At 33.7% G+C, this 18,336-nt stretch overlaps 5 protein-coding genes, 1 long non-coding RNA gene and 1 pseudogene across 6 annotated transcripts; all 7 read left to right on the top strand.

The window, feature by feature from the left end:
* LOC104765572 (putative protein phosphatase 2C 43) lies at positions 1-2,020 on the top strand. Its single transcript, XM_010489298.2, has 2 exons — positions 1-343; positions 714-2,020. The coding sequence occupies exons 1-2, from the start codon at positions 47-49 to the stop codon at positions 1,701-1,703; spliced, it is 1,287 nt and encodes a 428-aa protein (XP_010487600.1). The 5' UTR covers positions 1-46; the 3' UTR covers positions 1,704-2,020.
* A 313-nt stretch (positions 2,021-2,333) lies between these two features.
* Positions 2,334-4,943, top strand: LOC104765571 (dihydrolipoyl dehydrogenase 2, mitochondrial). Its single transcript, XM_010489297.3, has 3 exons — positions 2,334-2,773; positions 3,209-4,469; positions 4,575-4,943. Exons 1-2 carry the CDS (start codon positions 2,501-2,503, stop codon positions 4,457-4,459), a joined length of 1,524 nt encoding a protein of 507 aa, XP_010487599.1. The 5' UTR covers positions 2,334-2,500; the 3' UTR covers positions 4,460-4,469; positions 4,575-4,943.
* Positions 4,944-5,339: 396 nt separating this feature from the next.
* On the top strand, positions 5,340-6,008 carry LOC104767577 (pectinesterase inhibitor-like). The gene has a single exon (XM_087500523.1). It carries the CDS (start codon positions 5,361-5,363, stop codon positions 5,952-5,954), a length of 594 nt encoding a protein of 197 aa, XP_087356649.1. The 5' UTR covers positions 5,340-5,360; the 3' UTR covers positions 5,955-6,008.
* A 4,728-nt stretch (positions 6,009-10,736) lies between these two features.
* LOC104767576 (pectinesterase inhibitor 2-like) lies at positions 10,737-11,392 on the top strand. Its single transcript, XM_010491583.2, has one exon. It carries the CDS (start codon positions 10,782-10,784, stop codon positions 11,337-11,339), a length of 558 nt encoding a protein of 185 aa, XP_010489885.2. The 5' UTR covers positions 10,737-10,781; the 3' UTR covers positions 11,340-11,392.
* A 1,231-nt stretch (positions 11,393-12,623) lies between these two features.
* On the top strand, positions 12,624-13,722 carry LOC147920313 (uncharacterized). Its single transcript, XR_015590428.1, has 2 exons — positions 12,624-12,872; positions 12,964-13,722. It is a non-coding gene; the product is annotated as an uncharacterized LOC147920313 (long non-coding RNA).
* A 118-nt stretch (positions 13,723-13,840) lies between these two features.
* On the top strand, positions 13,841-14,470 carry LOC104767575 (pectinesterase inhibitor-like; annotated as a pseudogene).
* Positions 14,471-16,315: 1,845 nt separating this feature from the next.
* On the top strand, positions 16,316-17,041 carry LOC104765570 (pectinesterase inhibitor-like). The gene has a single exon (XM_010489296.3). It carries the CDS (start codon positions 16,389-16,391, stop codon positions 16,983-16,985), a length of 597 nt encoding a protein of 198 aa, XP_010487598.2. The 5' UTR covers positions 16,316-16,388; the 3' UTR covers positions 16,986-17,041.
* Positions 17,042-18,336: the final 1,295 nt, after the last annotated feature.

The raw sequence follows: 18,336 nt of genomic DNA, 5'->3' as shown, positions 1-18,336 counted from the left end.
TTCAGGTAAACCTAATTTTGTTTTTATCAGAAAAAAAAAAACTAAAATGCGTCCAAGCAAAGCTTCAGTGACCCAAACATGGCTGCTTTACACACAGCTTTGTCTTTGGAAAGATCTCATAATCAGGTGTGTCCGTCAGTTCATTATAAAAGCAAAATCGATGCTTCTGAGTCAAAACATGGTCTCTGATTCTTCAGCTGAGATCAGTGTCATCGACGTCAAGTCTCATCTCCCCATCGGGAAAGATCCCAGTAGTAGTAGCTTTCAGATTGCCGAAATTAGAATTCATGATTCCGTTTGTATTGAGATTCCTGGCTCTGAAGAAACGCCTCTGTTAGGATCGGTACGTGTTTGGGTTTTGTTTCTTTTTTCTCTTCTCGTTATCTCAATTTTGCTACTTTTTTTTAGGACTCTGTGCCATTCTAGATTCTTCAATGAATTAGAAGTTAGGATTGGCTTGATAAAAGTCTTAATCTTTGATAATTCCGCTTGCTCATCTAGTGTCATGGATTTGAATTTGGGTTTTCGATCATGGATTTGAACTGCTTTACTTGGTTTTAGGTTTGCTCACTTGTTAAATCCAATTCGAATTCAGTAAAAAATTTAGCTTTTTGAATGTTTGTTCTGTTCTGTGAATTCTCTGATGTTGTGAAGGAGGAGAACAACTAAACACTAAACAAGTTTTTATAATGTTACCTTTTTGTTTCAAACAGGTCAAGAGTTGTTGTTCTGCAGCTGCAACGATTATTGAAGATCCTGCTACTGAGTTTATACCAAATATAAGCTCTGGGAGTTATGCGGATAAGGGTGACTACAGGGAGTACATGGAAGATGAACACATATGCATAGACGACCTTTCAGTTCATCTTGGATCTTCCTTCTATAGATTTCCTGTGCCTATAGCTTTCTACGGTGTGTTTGATGGCCATGGTGGATCTGAGGCATCACAGTATATTAAAGAGAATGCAATGAGTTTGTTCTTTGAAGATGCTGTTTTTCGAGAATCTCCTTCGGTTGTGGACTCTCTTTTCTTGAAAGAACTGGAGAAGTCTCACCGGAAAGCTTATAGGCTTGCTGATCTCGCCATGGAAGATGACAGAATAGTTAGTAGTTCGTGTGGAACAACCGCCTTGACGGCTCTTGTAATAGGAAGACATTTAATGGTAGCTAACGCTGGTGATTGCCGTGCAGTGCTATGCAGAAAAGGAAAAGCAGTTGATATGTCATTTGATCACAAATCTACATTTGAGCCAGAACGGAGACGGGTAGAGGATTTAGGTGGGTACTTTGAAGGCGAGTATCTCAACGGTGACCTTGCTGTTACAAGAGCTCTTGGAGACTGGTCAGTAAAGAGGTTTTCACCCCTCGGTGGATCTTTCTCACCTCTGATCTCAGACCCGGACATTCAACAGATGATTCTAACAGAGGAAGACGAATTCTTGGTTATGGGATGTGACGGTGTTTGGGATGTGATGACAAGCCAGTATGCTGTCACTTTCGTCAGGCAAGGATTGAGGAGACATGGTGACCCGAGAAGATGCGCTATGGAACTTGGAAGGGAAGCGTTGAGGCTTGACTCATCAGATAACGTTACAGTGGTGGTCATCTGCTTAACATCATATCCAGCTCCACAGCGGAGAAGAATTCGGTTCTGTGTTTCAGAAGAAGCCCGATCCCGGTTACAAACTCTGCTAGAAGGCTAACTCTTATGAAGGTTTTTGAGCAGTCTTGAGGAGGGGACAATGTCTATATTATAGCAACAGAGATGGGTTTTTGGAGATAACAACCCTCGCAAGGCTAAAGATTTATTTGATGACATCTCTGATATTGGATGAAAATAAAAGGAGGCAAAAAGAGAAGATGAAAGACTTCTCTGTGTTGTTCATAAGTGTTGTAGTAGCCATTTTTGATCTGTTTGTTTGGGCTATTTCTCCAGTAGGATCATTGAGCACTTATGTACAAAAACTAATTAAGATTGAAGTTATTCCGGTTATAAAGTTAATCAACTGATTCTTCCCCATGTCTTTGAAACTTAGAAGTTAGAACCTTTGAGAATTGTGATCAGAGTTTTTGAGTCTAAGAACTCTCCTACATTAGATAAACCTTCTCTTATCATCCACCTAAAGATCTTCATAATCCCATATTATTATTATACTGTATATCACTTTTGTATATTTGTTGAAATATATCGCCCATAGTTGTATCTTAATCTTATGTAGTGGTTTTCTCTTATGTGTATAATTTAAGCATTCCTTTTGAATTATTGGGGTATGTATTATGTAATTGCTTCTGGATGCCTCTTAAGTATATGATTAACGAAAATTAAAAAGTCTAAATAAAACATGGGAAAATTGAGAAAAGGTCCTTTTTATAATTTTTTAATATTCCGTCTTTATTCGACTCTTCAAAGAAACTAAAGTCTCGTCTCCATCTCTCTCTCTCTCTCTCTCTCTCTAAGAAACTTCGAAGGAAGAAGAACAAAACAAAAACAACAACAACGATGGCGATGGCGAGCTTAGCTAGGAGAAAAGCGTACTTTCTCACCAGAAACATCTCTAATTCTCCCGCTGATGCTCTCAGATTCTCTCTCTCCCTCACTCGCGGCTTCGCTTCGTCGGGATCCGATGAGAACGACGTTGTCATCATCGGCGGCGGTCCTGGAGGTTACGTGGCGGCGATTAAGGCCGCACAGCTTGGTCTCAAGACTACCTGTATCGAAAAGCGCGGCGCTCTCGGTGGTACTTGTCTTAACGTCGGCTGTATTCCTTCTAAGGTGATTCTGAAACTCCTTTATTTTCGTTTACTTCGAGATTCGTTAGATTTTATTTCGTCTCTTGTAAATTTTTGTTCCTGATCATCATTTGCGATTCGATCTGAGGATTAGATTGAGTTTCAAGGTTTAAGAACTGATTCTGTGATGATACTTATTCATTACTCAGATCTGTTTGAGGTCGTTTTACCATATTTCTAAATCCTGTTTGTGGTTGAACTATTTGTTGTATCTCTTTACTTGATTTTGTTCTCGTTGCATATGCTGGATTATGATTCTCTCTTGGTTCCTAGATCATAGCTGTGATAGATGTTGATCACTACTTTTTTTTGGTTTTTTGATTGATTAGGCTCTTGTTCACTTTGCTTTAAGCTTTGATGAATCTATATGACGTTATCTAACATAGCATTCACTTTTTTTTTTTTTTTTTGGTACTAGGCTCTTCTTCACTCTTCTCATATGTATCATGAAGCAAAGCACGTTTTTGCTAAACATGGTGTTAAGGTCTCTTCAGTTGAGGTAGATCTTCCTGCTATGTTGGCTCAGAAAGACACAGCCGTCAAGAATCTCACCCGTGGAGTCGAAAGTCTGTTTAAGAAGAATAAGGTCAACTATGTGAAGGGCTACGGTAAGTTTCTGTCCCCGAACGAAGTCTCTGTGGACACTACCGATGGAGAAAACACGGTTGTGAAAGGCAAACATATCATTGTTGCAACTGGCTCAGATGTCAAATCTTTGCCTGGGATCACCATCGACGAAAAGAAGATTGTATCATCAACCGGGGCACTGTGTTTGACAGAAATCCCAAAGAAACTCATTGTCATTGGCGCTGGCTATATTGGGCTTGAGATGGGCTCTGTATGGGGCCGGCTCGGATCAGAGGTCACGGTTGTTGAGTTTGCAGCGGATATTGTACCAGCAATGGATGGTGAAATCCGCAAGCAGTTTCAACGTTCACTAGAGAAGCAAAGTATGAAGTTCATGCTCAAGACTAAAGTCGTTGGCGTAGATTCGTCTGGAGATGGTGTGAAACTCATGGTGGAACCTGCTGAAGGTGGAGAGCAGACCACTCTTGAAGCTGATATAGTCCTCGTCTCAGCTGGTAGAACTCCGTTCACATCTGGACTTGATCTAGAGAAAATCGGAGTTGAGACAGACAAAGGCGGGAGAATTCTAGTGAATGAGAGATTCTCGACAAATGTTTCAGGCGTCTATGCCATAGGAGATGTAATTCCAGGACCAATGCTGGCTCACAAAGCAGAAGAAGACGGTGTTGCTTGTGTTGAGTTTATAGCAGGCAAACACGGCCATGTGGATTACGACAAAGTCCCCGGGGTTGTTTACACTCACCCTGAAGTTGCCTCGGTGGGTAAAACCGAGGAGCAGCTGAAGAAAGAGGGTGTAAGCTACAATGTTGGGAAATTCCCGTTCATGGCGAATAGCAGAGCCAAGGCCATAGACACAGTAGAGGGAATGGTCAAGATTTTGGCTGATAAAGAGACAGACAAGATCTTGGGAGTTCACATTATGTCGCCAAACGCAGGAGAACTGATCCATGAGGCGGTTCTAGCGATCAACTATGATGCATCGAGTGAAGACATTGCTCGAGTCTGTCACGCTCATCCCACCATGAGTGAGGCTATCAAGGAAGCTGCCATGGCTACCTATGACAAGCCCATTCACATGTAGATACACACAGGTACATCACAATTTACAGTTGGTTCTGTTCACGGTTTTTCATTTACTTGTGTTTTTTTGTTTGTTTGGGTTTTGATATTTTCTTGTGTGTTGATGCCCATACTAGGAGATGTGGATTGTAGGAGAAGGGAGTAAAGCCGCCTACGACAAGCCAAATCGAGATTAGTTTTCTAATATCGGTTTAAACATTCGATTTTTAATTTCCGGTGGGTATGAGATTGAGCTGAAAGAAGATACTTTTACCACTCTTTTTTATTCGTCAATCTTCTCCAGATTTTCAATTCCGGGTTAAGGCCCGACTATAGTAATAATTTGAAATGGTCAATGAACCAAATGTGATTAATCCGGTTTGTTCGGTGGTCTCTTGGCTTGGTTTTGTTGGCTGATTTTTGGTGAAGGAGTAAACCGAGTTCGATATGATTTGTTTCGTTCACTATTTGATTTTGTTCGATTTTCTGATTTCGATTTGCTTCCACTTAACAGACTTGGTTCGGTTATTCTCCACCCAGATTAGTCTTTTACGTTACGATTTTTATTCCTCTGTATTATGTTCTCAAGATATTTTACCACTGTTTTCAAAAAACAGATAGTTGAATACTAGTATGGATAAAATACCCAGAAAAGATACTAACACACACACGTATGTACTTGTGTAGTATACGAACAATTATGTAATTACCCTAGATATTTTCTTTGACTACTTCATTATCAATTGAGAAATGGTGGATTGAGAAATTAATGTCTTCCCAAATTAATCTGAGGCAACAATTGACTAGAATAAACATATTTGGGAAACAATTCATTAGCCTTACACACCAAAGATAAAGTTTGCCAAATATATAGGAGCTACAGTTTTACCACATTTGCCATCCAAAAAAAGCTATCTCCACATATGCACTTCCAACATATCTCCACATCCAAGACAATGGCTTTTCCTGGCCTCAAAAGAAACTTACTTTCAGTTCTTCCTCTTCTCCTTCTTTTGTCAGTCACTCCTTTGTCTTCATCTTTGTCTCCGAGTGACAAAGTCACAAATGAATCACTCAACCAACTATGCTCAAAACCGGGAATAAACAGACCCTTCTGCATATTTTGGCTCGCTGATCCAAAAACGTTCACCCTCGACTTCAACGGTCTTCTCGGTTTGGTCATCGAAAAGACGCGTTTTCAGGGCTATACTAATCTAGCGTTGATTAAAAGTGAAGCATCTTTCACGACTGATCGGACGCTCAAGATCCCGTATGGGACTTGCACAACATATTATGAGCCAGCCATTAAATTGATCGAGGAAGCTATAGGGTTTGCTAGCTCTAAGAACTACGAGTTAACATCTCTGGTCGCTGCGAAAGCCCTTAAAAGTATAACTGTGTGTGATGCTGCCCTTGCAGGACGTCATAATGTGCCGATTTATGTTCCACAACGCAATTTAGATTTTGAAAGAATCTGTAACATTGTTAGAGTTCTCTCTGACGATTTGAGGTCTTGATTCTGTGTGTAGACGGCAAAAAATTATTATATGAATAAATTCATAGTTAAATGACTGTGTCTTGCAACTTCGCTAAGACTTTCATCTCTCGTTACTTCTGGTATATATGAACTAGGCATAGGACCCGTGCAACGCACGGGAGTATAACTAATTAAAATTTATTTTCATATAATTTAATGTTAAATATTATTTTATTTAACCTACACTTTTTTATTTTTATTTTTTTTTAGTAGGTCAGCATTATTTTCTACATTTGTAATGTTGTTTTCATATCTTCTACATTTGTAGTGTTGTTATATCTCTAAATGTTTAATTATTTTATCGATTTCTGAGTTATTTGGTTCGAATTCCTCTGTAAGACTGTATTAAAATAGTCTCTGATTGATGTCTCTGTTTCTTTCTTTTTGATACAGATTGCTCCCAAGTTAAAGATATTTGTGTCATTGAGATATTGATGGCGAGTAACGAAAGAGGTATAACATTATTTGTTTTAGTAAAGATACATAATATATATCCAACGTAGTGTACAGAGTTTAAAAAAAAAACTGTTTTCAATTTATATCTTTAGGAATAATATTATGTATCTTCCATATGTATGATCCTTCTGTTGTTGCAGGGACTATAATTGTAATGAATATAAAATGTATACTATAGGTTAAACTTTTGCAGTTAAAAGGTTGTAGAATCATAATACTGATCTTTTATTGATTTTGTTTCGCTTTTGATAGGTTGGCATAACAACAGACCATCATAGGCGTAGCCCTTGACTATGGTTCAATAAACTCTTGTCATTCTGGTTAGTATCGAATTGATCTTAATTTTTATGGTAATAGTTCATGAGTGACTCTAGAATTGTTTTGTTTTAGAATTGTGATGTGTTTTATTTGTGAAATTACTTCTTTTCTTCTAAATAACTAAGATAATAAAAAATAAATTTTTGAAAAAACTCTTGTTATTACCCATCCTATATGTTATAAAAATGACGAATTAAACTTGATGAAAAAAACTTCCTATTACAGTTATCCTTAATCCACGCTCTGTAGCATCCCATGTCTTCTTTCGTTAGCCGTATTGACAATGAAGTTCCTATAACATAGTGAAGTAGAAACATATAAACTCTAGTAAATCAATCTGGTGAGAACGTTGTTCATTGTTAATTAAACTATGAATTTTAAATTTTAAATGTTACCTCTATGTCTATGATTGCCTAGTGTAGATTTTGAAAAAGTTCTTGAAACACAACATTCATAGTCTCCTTCTGTGGTTTGATATTTGAGAAAAATAAACTAAACTTAGCATCTATTAAAATCACTAAGACCCGCGCTACGGTGCGGGGTATTTTTTTAACTATTTTTGGATATATTAGATTGATATATGCCCTATACCGTAGAGTTGTTTTTAATAGTTTTATGTTTATTTATTTCTTTTGAATTTTTTGTAAGCATAATTTGTTTATTTGTTGTTTGGATTCAAATATTATAGTTAATAATGTTTTTGATAGAGTTCATAGGGAGACATCACTTTATCACATCAAGTTTTCAATGATAAACCACATTGGCTAGATTATATCGACATACCCTTAACCCTTCATCTTTGTTATGCCATGAGAAATACAAATAAGGTTATCCACATAAATTTATGTCATAAAGATAATGTAAAGAATTTGCAAAAATAAAAAAGTTTATTACTGTTGTGTCATACATCTTGAAGTAACAAAATAGGATAATAGAATAAGCATTTGTGAGGTTCCAATCCTAAGAATTTAAGGTCCATTACTGTTGTGATTTGTTGCTACTAACATGAAAAAGAATCTTAAAACAATTTAGCAATCATAAATTCTTAGAAGTAAAGAATCGTAAGGCACTGAAATACGTAATCCAATCGTCCACCCAATTAGTACATAGACTTCATACGCTTACACCGAAGGATATTCCAATGTATATTAACTTGCTTTATGATCCCAATTGTTATCATTACCTTAAAATTAATATTGGAGGCAAAAGCAAAACTGAATTTATCTTAGCAATCAGAAGATAGCAAAACAGTTGTGTGGGAGATTAATTACGTACCTTGTGCATATGAACTCTTTTCTGCAAGTTTTCTGTTTTTCCGTTTCAGACTTCTAATTGCACCTTTGATTCACTTAGTTCCTCAGCTTTCTGTTTTGGCTCTTCAATCATGTCACAAAGCAAATAGAGTATATCAGATCATGTGGCTGTAAGATGAAAATCGAAGAAAAACATAGTTACTGCAGAGGCTAGGGCTTTGAGGAGAAAGTTGTTTATCTGGCAGAGATGATTATGATTGGACAAAATGTTATAATTTGATTGATCACATGTTTTTACTGATGTGTCAACTCCTCCATCAACTAAAAAGCTGAGGTGTCAACACTGGAGAGAAACGAATTCTATTTTTATTGTATTGATTTCAATTGTTTCACCAGTGATAGCTGAATATTTTTCTTCACAGTCAGATAATCTGCAGCTTGATCTTCCACATATTTTTAAAAGGTTTCAAATCCAAAAAATTGTTGAAAGAAGCCATGAGAAAATAAAAGGTAGAGTGCTTGTAACTTTAGAATATGATTTATGGTGAACTGGTGGAAATGATGATGATAGAAAGATCATATTTATAGGGGTAGTAATTTCAATGAGGGTTTTTGTATTAATTTTTTAAAAATTTCACTTCCCTCCAAATAATTTTTTTCTTGGAAAACAAAATCTTGGATTAAGTAAATGATTTTGGATTAGAGTAATTACACTTAGTTTACTTGTAGTGAGGCTGTTAATACTTAATTCCCTTTTTAATGGAAAAATCAAGGATTAAGTTTAATATATTTGATTTAATTATGTCCTGATTTTTGGGAAGACGAATGATTTCAGTTAGAGTAATTACACTTATTTGGAGAATATTACAATATCAAATCATACGTCATTTACATCTATAATGTAGGAAAATACGTTATTATGATCTTAATTGAAAATAATAAATTGATAGACATGTTAGTTATTTCTTTTTTTAAGGGAATTTAGCAGTTACTTAGGAATCGAATATTCGTTTTCTGTATGATTGATAATTTTCTATATCATAGGGGAAATACATTATTATCATCTTAATTGAAAAAAATAAATTGATTGACCTGTTAGATATTATTTATTTTTTATTCAAGGAAATCTAGCAGTTACTTCGGAATATTTGTTTTTTGTTTGATTGATAATTTTCTATATCTTACGGGAAATTATCTTTCAATATCGAACAGTTTTCGAAGAAATAAGATAACATATATAGTCTTTGTTTTAAAATTTATATTAATTAAAGAATTATTTAAAATCAACAAAAAAGTATGAAATGCATTTGTATATTTACAAAATCATCAGAAAAATTATATTTTCGTTTTAGAATATATTTGTATACATTTGATCCCGCGATAAGCTGAGAGTGAATATTTAAAATCAAAGAATATTTAGCCGTAGTTATTTAGAACCAAAAATATTAATCCATAGTAGGTTTAAAGTTAAAACAGAATAATAAGAATGACGAATAATTATATGATTAACCAAAATGAAATTATTATATGTACTTTATGTCACTGGTGTTAGGATAATATGTATTGTTATTGGTGTAAGGCTAAAATGTATGTGATGAATAAAGAGTTGTGCTTGATTAACTGCTGAAATCTAATAATACTAAATAAAATTAAAATTATTGGAATAAAATACACATAATAATGAATTATGGAAATCACATAATAATGAATTAAAATTATTCGAATAAAATTATTTGTGTAGTACGCCAGCTTCCTCCTGTTCAAATATAAGATAGATTTTGTTAGTTAGGAGTTGTATGTGTAAAGAAATGATATTGTCGAGTTGTATAGCATAAAAAGAAATCTTACTGAGATGAGGTTCCCAATTGGAAGGCATGGGAAAATTAAAGATTTAAAGATGGAGTTTTATTAGAAGTGTGGAGTTTTTTTATTTGCTCTGCTGAGTGTTAAGAATAATATATTTATACGTGAACGGATAGATTCTGCCTCTTAATAGGCGTGTGTAGGGTTTTTTTTTTTTTTTTTTTAAATTTTTAAAAATAAATACAATGGCACAAATCTGTAAATAATTAGATGTTTTAACACTAACGTAATAACCCAAGGTCTTGAAATCTTTTCAGTTTTTTATTTTTTTAATATTTTTTTCAAAGAAGGAAATGATTAATAACCAAGATATTTTTTTTGACAGGTTCATTATCAATGGAATAATGGTGGATTGAATACCATTTTGATTTAGCTGAAGAAGAATTATCCCCCTAAATACCATTTTTTTATTATAGTTTTTCAAAGAAGGAAATGATTAATAACCAAGATATTTTTTTGACCGGTTCATTATCAATTGAATAATGGTGGATTGAATACCATTTTGATTTGGCTGAAGAAGAATTCATAGATTTTAAAGGATGATATTTATGAATTCCACATCCAATAAAAATGGATTATTTTTAGGAAAGATATATTCTCCTCAAATTAATATTGTAATTTTTTTTTTGACAGATGTTAATTTTGTAATTATCCCCCTAAATACGTTAATTCACACATTATTATGAGTCAACAATATTGATTAGGGTAAACAGATTTGGGTGATCACATTCCATTAAACACACAAACACCAAGATTAAGTATGCCAAATGGGAGTTACACTTGTCACTTTTGTTATCCAAGAAAACTATATATGTACTTTTTAACCCAAAAAAAAAACTATATATATGTATATTAGTAAGCAATAGCACTTCCCACATCTAAGGGCATACACATAATTATTCTCCAAATCCAAGACAATGGATTTTCCTCGCGTCTCAATTCTTCCTCTTCTCCTTCTTTTATTAATCACTCATTTGTCTTCATCTTTGTCTCTGAGTGACACAACTAACATAGTCACAAAAGAATCACTTGACCAAATCTGCTCACAACCAAAAATTTACAGCCACTTCTGCATCAGTTGGCTTACCAATGATCCAATAACGTTCACCGTCAAATTTAAGGGTCTTCTCGAATTGGTCATCCAAAAGACGCAATTGTTTGGTTATAAGAACATAGCGATGATGAAAGGCTTAGTAAGAACCACGACCGATCCGACGCTCAAGATACCGTATGGGTTGTGCGTTACATATTATGAGTCAGCCATTAAATCGATCGAGGACGCTATACGGTTTGCTAGCTCGAATGAGTTCGAGTCAACATCTCAGGCGGCTGTGAAAGCCTTTATTAGTATAACTACGTGTGAAGCTGTTCTTGCAGGACGTAATACTATGCCGTCTGATGTTACACTACGCAATATGCGGTTTAAAAGAATGTGCAACATTGGTACGGTTTTCTCTGATGTTTACAGGCTCTGATTCGTTGTGTTTTTTTTTCACCTCCAAGACAAATTATAGTTAAACTTAAATTATTGTGTCTTGCAACTTCCGTAAGACTTTCATATCTCGGTACTTCAGGTGTGAATTTTGTGACTAGCCATATCCATAGAACCTTTAAAATTGTCCTACAATAAATCCTTTTAGCACCAAAAACAATTAGAATTCAGGAATTAAAGAAGAATACTAATTAGATAACTATCTCGCTGCACTAATGCTAAGAATAGCAAAGTTATGTTGACTATCCTTTTAAAACATCAATATTATCGACAAAACCAAACTGGACATGTCATAAAATCTAATAACAATGCATCTAACACTAGTTTACTTCGTCTTTAACCAATCCGTTATGAATACGATGACTTCGTTTTGTTGATGGGAAAAATATTGTTTAAAGTTTAAACCATCAACTTTCAAATTAACACCATCAAAACCATAAACTTTCCCAATGCCATTTAAAACGTCAATTAATCTTGACTATCATTTTAAAACATCAAATGTTGTATTAAACGGAATTTTTCACAATTGACAAAACGACATCATTTTATTGATACCATATTAGTTAACGGCAGAGAAAACGGATGTTAGTTGCTTCGTTAGCAAATTTTAGGACATGTCTATTAGGCTTCCTCAACAACATTAGATATTAAGTTTGCGGTTTAACGACTTTATTTTTTTGAAATTCTATGAGAATTTTTTTTTATTTGTTTCGAAGGAAATGAACTACAGTAAAACCTATATAAATAATATTGTATAAATGAATAAACACTGTAAATTAATGAATTTTGTTGATATTATTATTCGTAAATTTGAATGTATGTATGTCATTTATATAAATGAATTTTTCTATAGTATTTGTAATTTATTATCAATAATGTTTTTTAAATATTACAAATTCAATTCCAAAACCATAATTTACAACATATGAAAATTTAGTCTTAAATTTCTAAAATTATCTTAATTCATAATTTAAAAAAAAATAAAAATATATTTATATCTATAAATTAATAATTCATTATAAAGTGATAATCATTAATTTGTAGATAAATTAATATCACTATAAATTAATAAAATGGCATAGTCCCAACATTATTAATTTATAGAGGTTTTACTGGCAATTAACAACCTATATATTCTTTAGATTGGTTCATTATTATTAATTGAAAAATGGATTGAATACCATTTTGAATTTAGTTGAAGAAGAATTTCATAGATTTACAGGATATCTTATTATCAATAAAAAGCTCTCAGGGCCCGAGTCCCCATGCAAACCCAAATGAAGCATGAGACTTTTGAATAACGGGATCTCACCTACCTTTTAGTATCATAAACAGTATTATCCATTGGTCTATGGTCTAAAATGGTGAGCACCTCCGGTCCATTTTAACCCCCGTACCCAAAAACCCTTCCGACGAGCTCATAGCCACCAAGTTCGCATACTTTTTCATCCCGATCTTCGCCTGAAAAGCAAGTAACCAGCTGAAACTGAACTGGACCTTGCATCAGCCCTCTCTGGTAAAATTTCCCAGCTCTTTTTCATGTATTGCAACTTCGTTCTAACCCTGTGAAATCTTGTAACCCTTCTAATCCTTATAACGACAATCAGCCCGAGAATGGAATATGACTCAGGAGGAACCCAAAGCTGTGAATGGGCTCATGAATACCCTTACCCAACCAGCAACTCGGAAAGAAGGTTTCATCTCATGTAACATGGATGCAGCTTGGACCAAAGATTCAAAGATAGCGCGCCTAGGCTGGATCTTCAACAACGCCCGGAGTTGGATCTCGACGATCGAGATAGGACATCATCACCCATAGTAGATCTCCGCTTCTAGCGGAAGCTGTTGCCATTCACCATGCCATGCTCGACGCTTTGTCTCTTGGCTTCACCAAACTCTCAATCGCCTCTGATTCTAAAATTATCTGTGCATGGGATTCTTTTCGATAGCCTCTCTATTTCTTTGAGCTTTAGAACTGTTACTTTTTCTTTTGTTCATCGTGATTTATCGTGATTTCAACAAGGAAGTTGATGCGATAACTAAGCGGTCCTTGGTAAACTATGTACCAGTTCCAGAATCGTGATTTCGACGAGGAAGCTGATGCGATATTTTTTGACAGGTTCATTATCAATTGAATAATGGTGAATTGAATACCATTTTGATATAGCTGAAGAAGAATTCATAGATTTTAAAGGATGATATTTATGAATTCCACATCCAATAAATGTGGATTATTTTTAGGAAAGATATATTCTCCTCAAATTAATTTTGTAATTTTTTTTTGACAGCTGTTAATTTTGTAATTATCCCCCTAAATACGTTAATTCACACATTATTTTGAGTCAACAATATTGATTTGGGATAAACAGATGTGGGTGATCACATTCCATTAAACACACGAACACCAAGATTAAGCATGCCAAATGGGAGTCACACATTATTTTGATTCCAAGAAAACTATATATATATTAGTAAGCAATAGCATTTCCCACATCTAAGCGCATACACATAATTATTCTCCAAATCCAAGACAATGGCTTTTCCTTGCGTCTCAATTCTTCCTCTTCTCCTTCTTTTATTAATCACTCCTTTGTCTTCATCTTTGTCTCTGAGTGACACAATCACAAAAGACTCACTCTACCAACTCTGCACACAACCAACAATTATTAACCACTTCTGCATCATTTGGCTTACCAATGATCCAGCAACGTTCACCCTCAACTTTTATGGTCTTCTCGGTTTGGTCACCCAAAAGACACAATTGTTTGGCAATAAGAACCTAGCGATGATGAAAGGCTTAGTAAGAACCACGGCTGATCCGACGCTCAAGATACTGTATGGGTCGTGCGTAACATATTATGAGTCAGCCATTAAATCGATTGATGAAGCTATAAAGTTTGCTATCTCGAAGAAGTACGAGTTAACATCTCAGGCAGCTGGGAAAGCCTTTTCTAGTATAAATACGTGTGAAGCTGTCCTTGCAGGACGTATACTGTGCCGTCTGATGTTCCATTATGCAATATCCAGTTTAAAAGAGCGTGTAACATTGTTAGAGTTTTCTCTGACGTTTTGACGGCAAAAAATTATTGAGCGAATAAATTCATAGTTAAATTATTGTGTCTTGCAACTTTGGTAAGACTTTCATATCTCGGTACTTCACTACTTCTGGTGTGAATTTTATGACTAGCCATATCCATAGAACCTTTAAAATTGTCCTACAAGAAACCCTTTTAGCACCAAAAATAAGAGAATTCGGGAAAGTAAAGAAGAATACTAATTAGATAACTATCTCGCTGCACTAATGCTAAGAATAGCAAAGTTATGTTGACTATCCTTATAAAACATCAATATTATCGACAAAACCAAACTGGACATGTCATAAAATCTGATAATAATGCATCTAACACTTGTTTACTTCGTCGTTAACCAATCCGTTATCGATAAGATGACTTCGTTTTGTTGATGGGAAAAATGTTGTTTAAAATATCAACTTTCAAATTAACATCATTAAAACCATAAATTTTCCCGAAAGCCATTTAAAAGGTCAAGTAATATTGACTATCATTTTTAAACATCAAATGTCGTATTAAACGGCAGTTTTCTCTATCGACAAAACGACATCACTTTATGGATATCATATTAGTTAACGACAGAGAAAACGGATGTTAATTGCTTCATTAGCAAATTTTACGACATGTCTATTTGGCTTTGTCAACAACATATGATATTAATTTCATGGTTTAAACGATTTTTTTTTTTGAAATCCTATGAGAATTTTTGTTTGTTTGTTTCAAAAATGGAAATGAACTAGAAAAAAAACTCTATAAACTAATATTCTATAAATTAATAAACACAATAAATTAATAAATTTTGTTGGTCCTGAGTGGAGATAGTGTAAAAAATAACAAAACTCGATAATATAATAACATAATAAAAAATTTGAAATTCTTGTGTAAAATATGGTCCTAATAGTGAAGTCACCATAGTACAGTGACCACTGACCAATGCTAAATCTAATTGTAGGATACACTATCACACCAGGGATCGATTCCCGCTCCTTAGGGATTTGACTAATGAGTCGGTCTGTTATGGCCCAATAGTTGAAAAAAAAACATAAATATATATGATAATGGTCCTAATAATATCATAAATTAATAATTAATTATGTAAATTTACATATATATATATGCAGATATAATAATGTATGCTAATCGTAAAGCTCATATCTATATGACAATTTTTATGTTGTATTTTTAAACTATAATGATTCTAAATATTGTATAACATGTCATAAAAATAGCTAACCTTTTTAAAATTTTTAAATTTCTAGATATGCATGAGTTACATTTTGTTAGTTTAATAGACTATTAAAATACGACAATTGATATTATTATTCATAAATTTGAATGTATGTATGTCATTTGTATAGGTGAAATTGGCTATAGTATTTGTAAATTATTTTCAATAATGTTTTCTAAATGTTAAAAGTTTAATTTCAAAACCATAAATTTTACAAAATTCGAAAGTCTAGTCTTATATTTCTAAAATTATCTCAATTCATAATTTTTAAAATTTTAAAAATGAAAAATATATCTATAAATTATTAATTATTCATTTACACTTGTAATAATTATTAATTTATAAATAATTTAATATCACTATAAATTAAAAAATGCCATGGTCCCAATATTTTTAATTTACAGGGGCTTTACTGACAATTAACAACCTATATATTGTTTTTGACTGGTTCATTATTATCAATTGAAAAATGGTGGATTGAATACCGTTTTGAATTTAGTTGAAGAAGAATTTCATAGATTTATAAGGATATCTTAGATTTCATATCCAATAAAGGTGGATTTTTTAAGGAAAGATTATTAATGTCTTCCCAAATTAATTTGAGGCAACATTTGACTAGAATAAACATATTTGGTTCACAATTCATTAGCCTTACACACCAAAGATAAAGCTTGCCAAATATATAGGAGCTACAGTTTACCACATTTGCCATCCAAAAAAGCTATCTCCACATATGCACTTCCAACATATCTCCACATCCAAGACAATGGCTTTTCCTGGCCTCAAAAGAAACTTACTTTCAGTTCTTCCTCTTCTCCTTCTTTTATCAATCACTCCTTTGTCTTCATCTTTTTCTCCGAGTGACAAGGTCACAAAAGAATTACTTACCGAACTCTGCTCACAACCGACAATAAACACCAACTTCTGCTTCTTTTGGCTAACCACTGATCCAAAAACGTTGACCCTCGACGTGAACGGTCTTCTCGATTTGGTCATGCGAAGGTCGTATTATTTGGGCTATAATAACCTAAGGATGATGAAAGGCTTAGCAAGAACCACGACTGATTCGAAGCTCAAGAACTCGTATGGGTCTTGTATAACATGTTATGAGTCAGCCGTTAAATGGAACGCGGAAGCTATAGGGTTTGTTAGCTCTAAGAACTACATGTTAACATCTCGGTCGGCTGCAAAATCCCTTGTTATTATAGCTGTGTGTGAAGCTGTTCTTACTGGACGTAAAAATGTGCCGGCTTATGTTCCAGAACGCAATATAGTGTATAACAGAATGTGTAACATTGGTAGAGTTTTCGCTGACGTTTTGAGGTCCTGATTCTTTGTGTATCTTTTACCTGCAAGAAGGGAAATTAATAAATTCATATTAAATTATTGTGTCTTGCATCTTCGCTAAGGGCATCTCTAACTCATCTATATATTTACTTTTTAACTCTATTTTAGAGTAAAATCTACTACAATTCATCTCTATTTCTACCTCTATAATAGAGATCTCTATTTTTTTCTCTATACATAGAGGAACTCTAGTTTTTCCTCTATAATAGAGTTGAACTTTTTTATTTATAAAATGGTTCTTGAACTTTTAACATTTTTATATTTATGATTAAAATAAATAAAATATATATTTAAATAGTTATGAATAATATTTATGAATGTTAAAAATTTAAATAACATCATAATTTTATGAAAGTTTCATAAAATAAATGGGTTAGTTTGCAACTTTTATAAGTAAAAAGTATTAATAGTAAAATAAAAAAAAGAATCTCTATGGAATATTCTTTTTTAGAGGAAAAAATAGAGGTATCCATTGGAGCAAAAGTCACCTCTATTATAGAGTTCCTCTATTTTAGAGGAAAAAATAGGGAAAACCATTTGAGATGGTCTAAGGCTGTCAAATCTCGTTACTTCTGGTGTAAATTTGTGACAATCTTACATACATATCCATATAACTTTTAAAATTTTCCTACAATATAAACCTTTTTAGCACCAAAAATAAGAGAATTCGGGAAATTAAGAAAGAATTACTCAAATGTTATCCAAAAGTTGGTTTATTCCTCATGTCTAACAATCTTTTAAAAATTACTCAAATGTTTAGTGTTCTGGGTGTAATTACAATTTACCCCTTGGGGTTAGTTTTTCGATTTTGATTAAAATTTTTTTAAAAAAATACACATCAGCAAATTAAAATACACATCATTTTCGATTTTCCACGTCACAACCCGAAAAAAAAAACTTAACGGCTGAGTTATAGTATTTACGGGAAGACGAAAGGTCTCGTCGATTCATATGACGGCTGAGTTATAATGTTTTGTGGTTGTGTTATCACAAGAAATCATCTGAAATCAAACAGTTGATTTATATTACTTGACAGCTGAGTTATAGTATTTAGGGGAAAACGAAAGGTCTCGTCGATTCATATGTTGGCTGAGTTATAATGCTTTGTGGCTGAGTTATCACAAGGAATAATCTGAAAGCGGAAAACGAAAAGTCTCGTCGATTAATATGACGGCTGAGTTATAATGCTTGACGCCTGAGTTATTGCACAAAATAAAACATATGTATTACAATAATACTGCATCGGACAAGTTTTCGCATTGTGCCCAACTTATTTACATCGAGAGCATGCGTTTAGCTCATGGCTAAACGCGTCCAATCCATAGTCTTCAAGA

This window comes from Camelina sativa, chromosome 19 (genome assembly GCF_030686135.1).
Source record: "Camelina sativa cultivar CO46 ecotype springtype chromosome 19, ASM3068613v1".
Taxonomy (NCBI): Eukaryota; Viridiplantae; Streptophyta; class Magnoliopsida; order Brassicales; family Brassicaceae; genus Camelina; species Camelina sativa.
The sequence above is the reverse complement of the archived record's forward strand: the minus strand, read 5'-3'. Positions and strand labels throughout refer to the sequence as shown.

Bases quoted from the DNA above. Each gene is read 5' to 3' on its own strand.
- LOC104765570 (XM_010489296.3), top strand. From the start codon at position 16,389: ATGCACTTCCAACATATCTCCACATCCAAGACAATGGCTTTTCCTGGC.
- LOC104765572 (XM_010489298.2), top strand. From the start codon at position 47: ATGCGTCCAAGCAAAGCTTCAGTGACCCAAACATGGCTGCTTTACACA. The intron at 344-713 runs GTACGTGTTTGG...TGTTTCAAACAG, and splicing joins AAACGCCTCTGTTAGGATCG to GTCAAGAGTTGTTGTTCTGC.
- LOC104767577 (XM_087500523.1), top strand. From the start codon at position 5,361: ATGCACTTCCAACATATCTCCACATCCAAGACAATGGCTTTTCCTGGC.
- LOC104765571 (XM_010489297.3), top strand. From the start codon at position 2,501: ATGGCGATGGCGAGCTTAGCTAGGAGAAAAGCGTACTTTCTCACCAGA. The intron at 2,774-3,208 runs GTGATTCTGAAA...TTTTGGTACTAG, and splicing joins TCGGCTGTATTCCTTCTAAG to GCTCTTCTTCACTCTTCTCA.
- LOC104767576 (XM_010491583.2), top strand. From the start codon at position 10,782: ATGGATTTTCCTCGCGTCTCAATTCTTCCTCTTCTCCTTCTTTTATTA.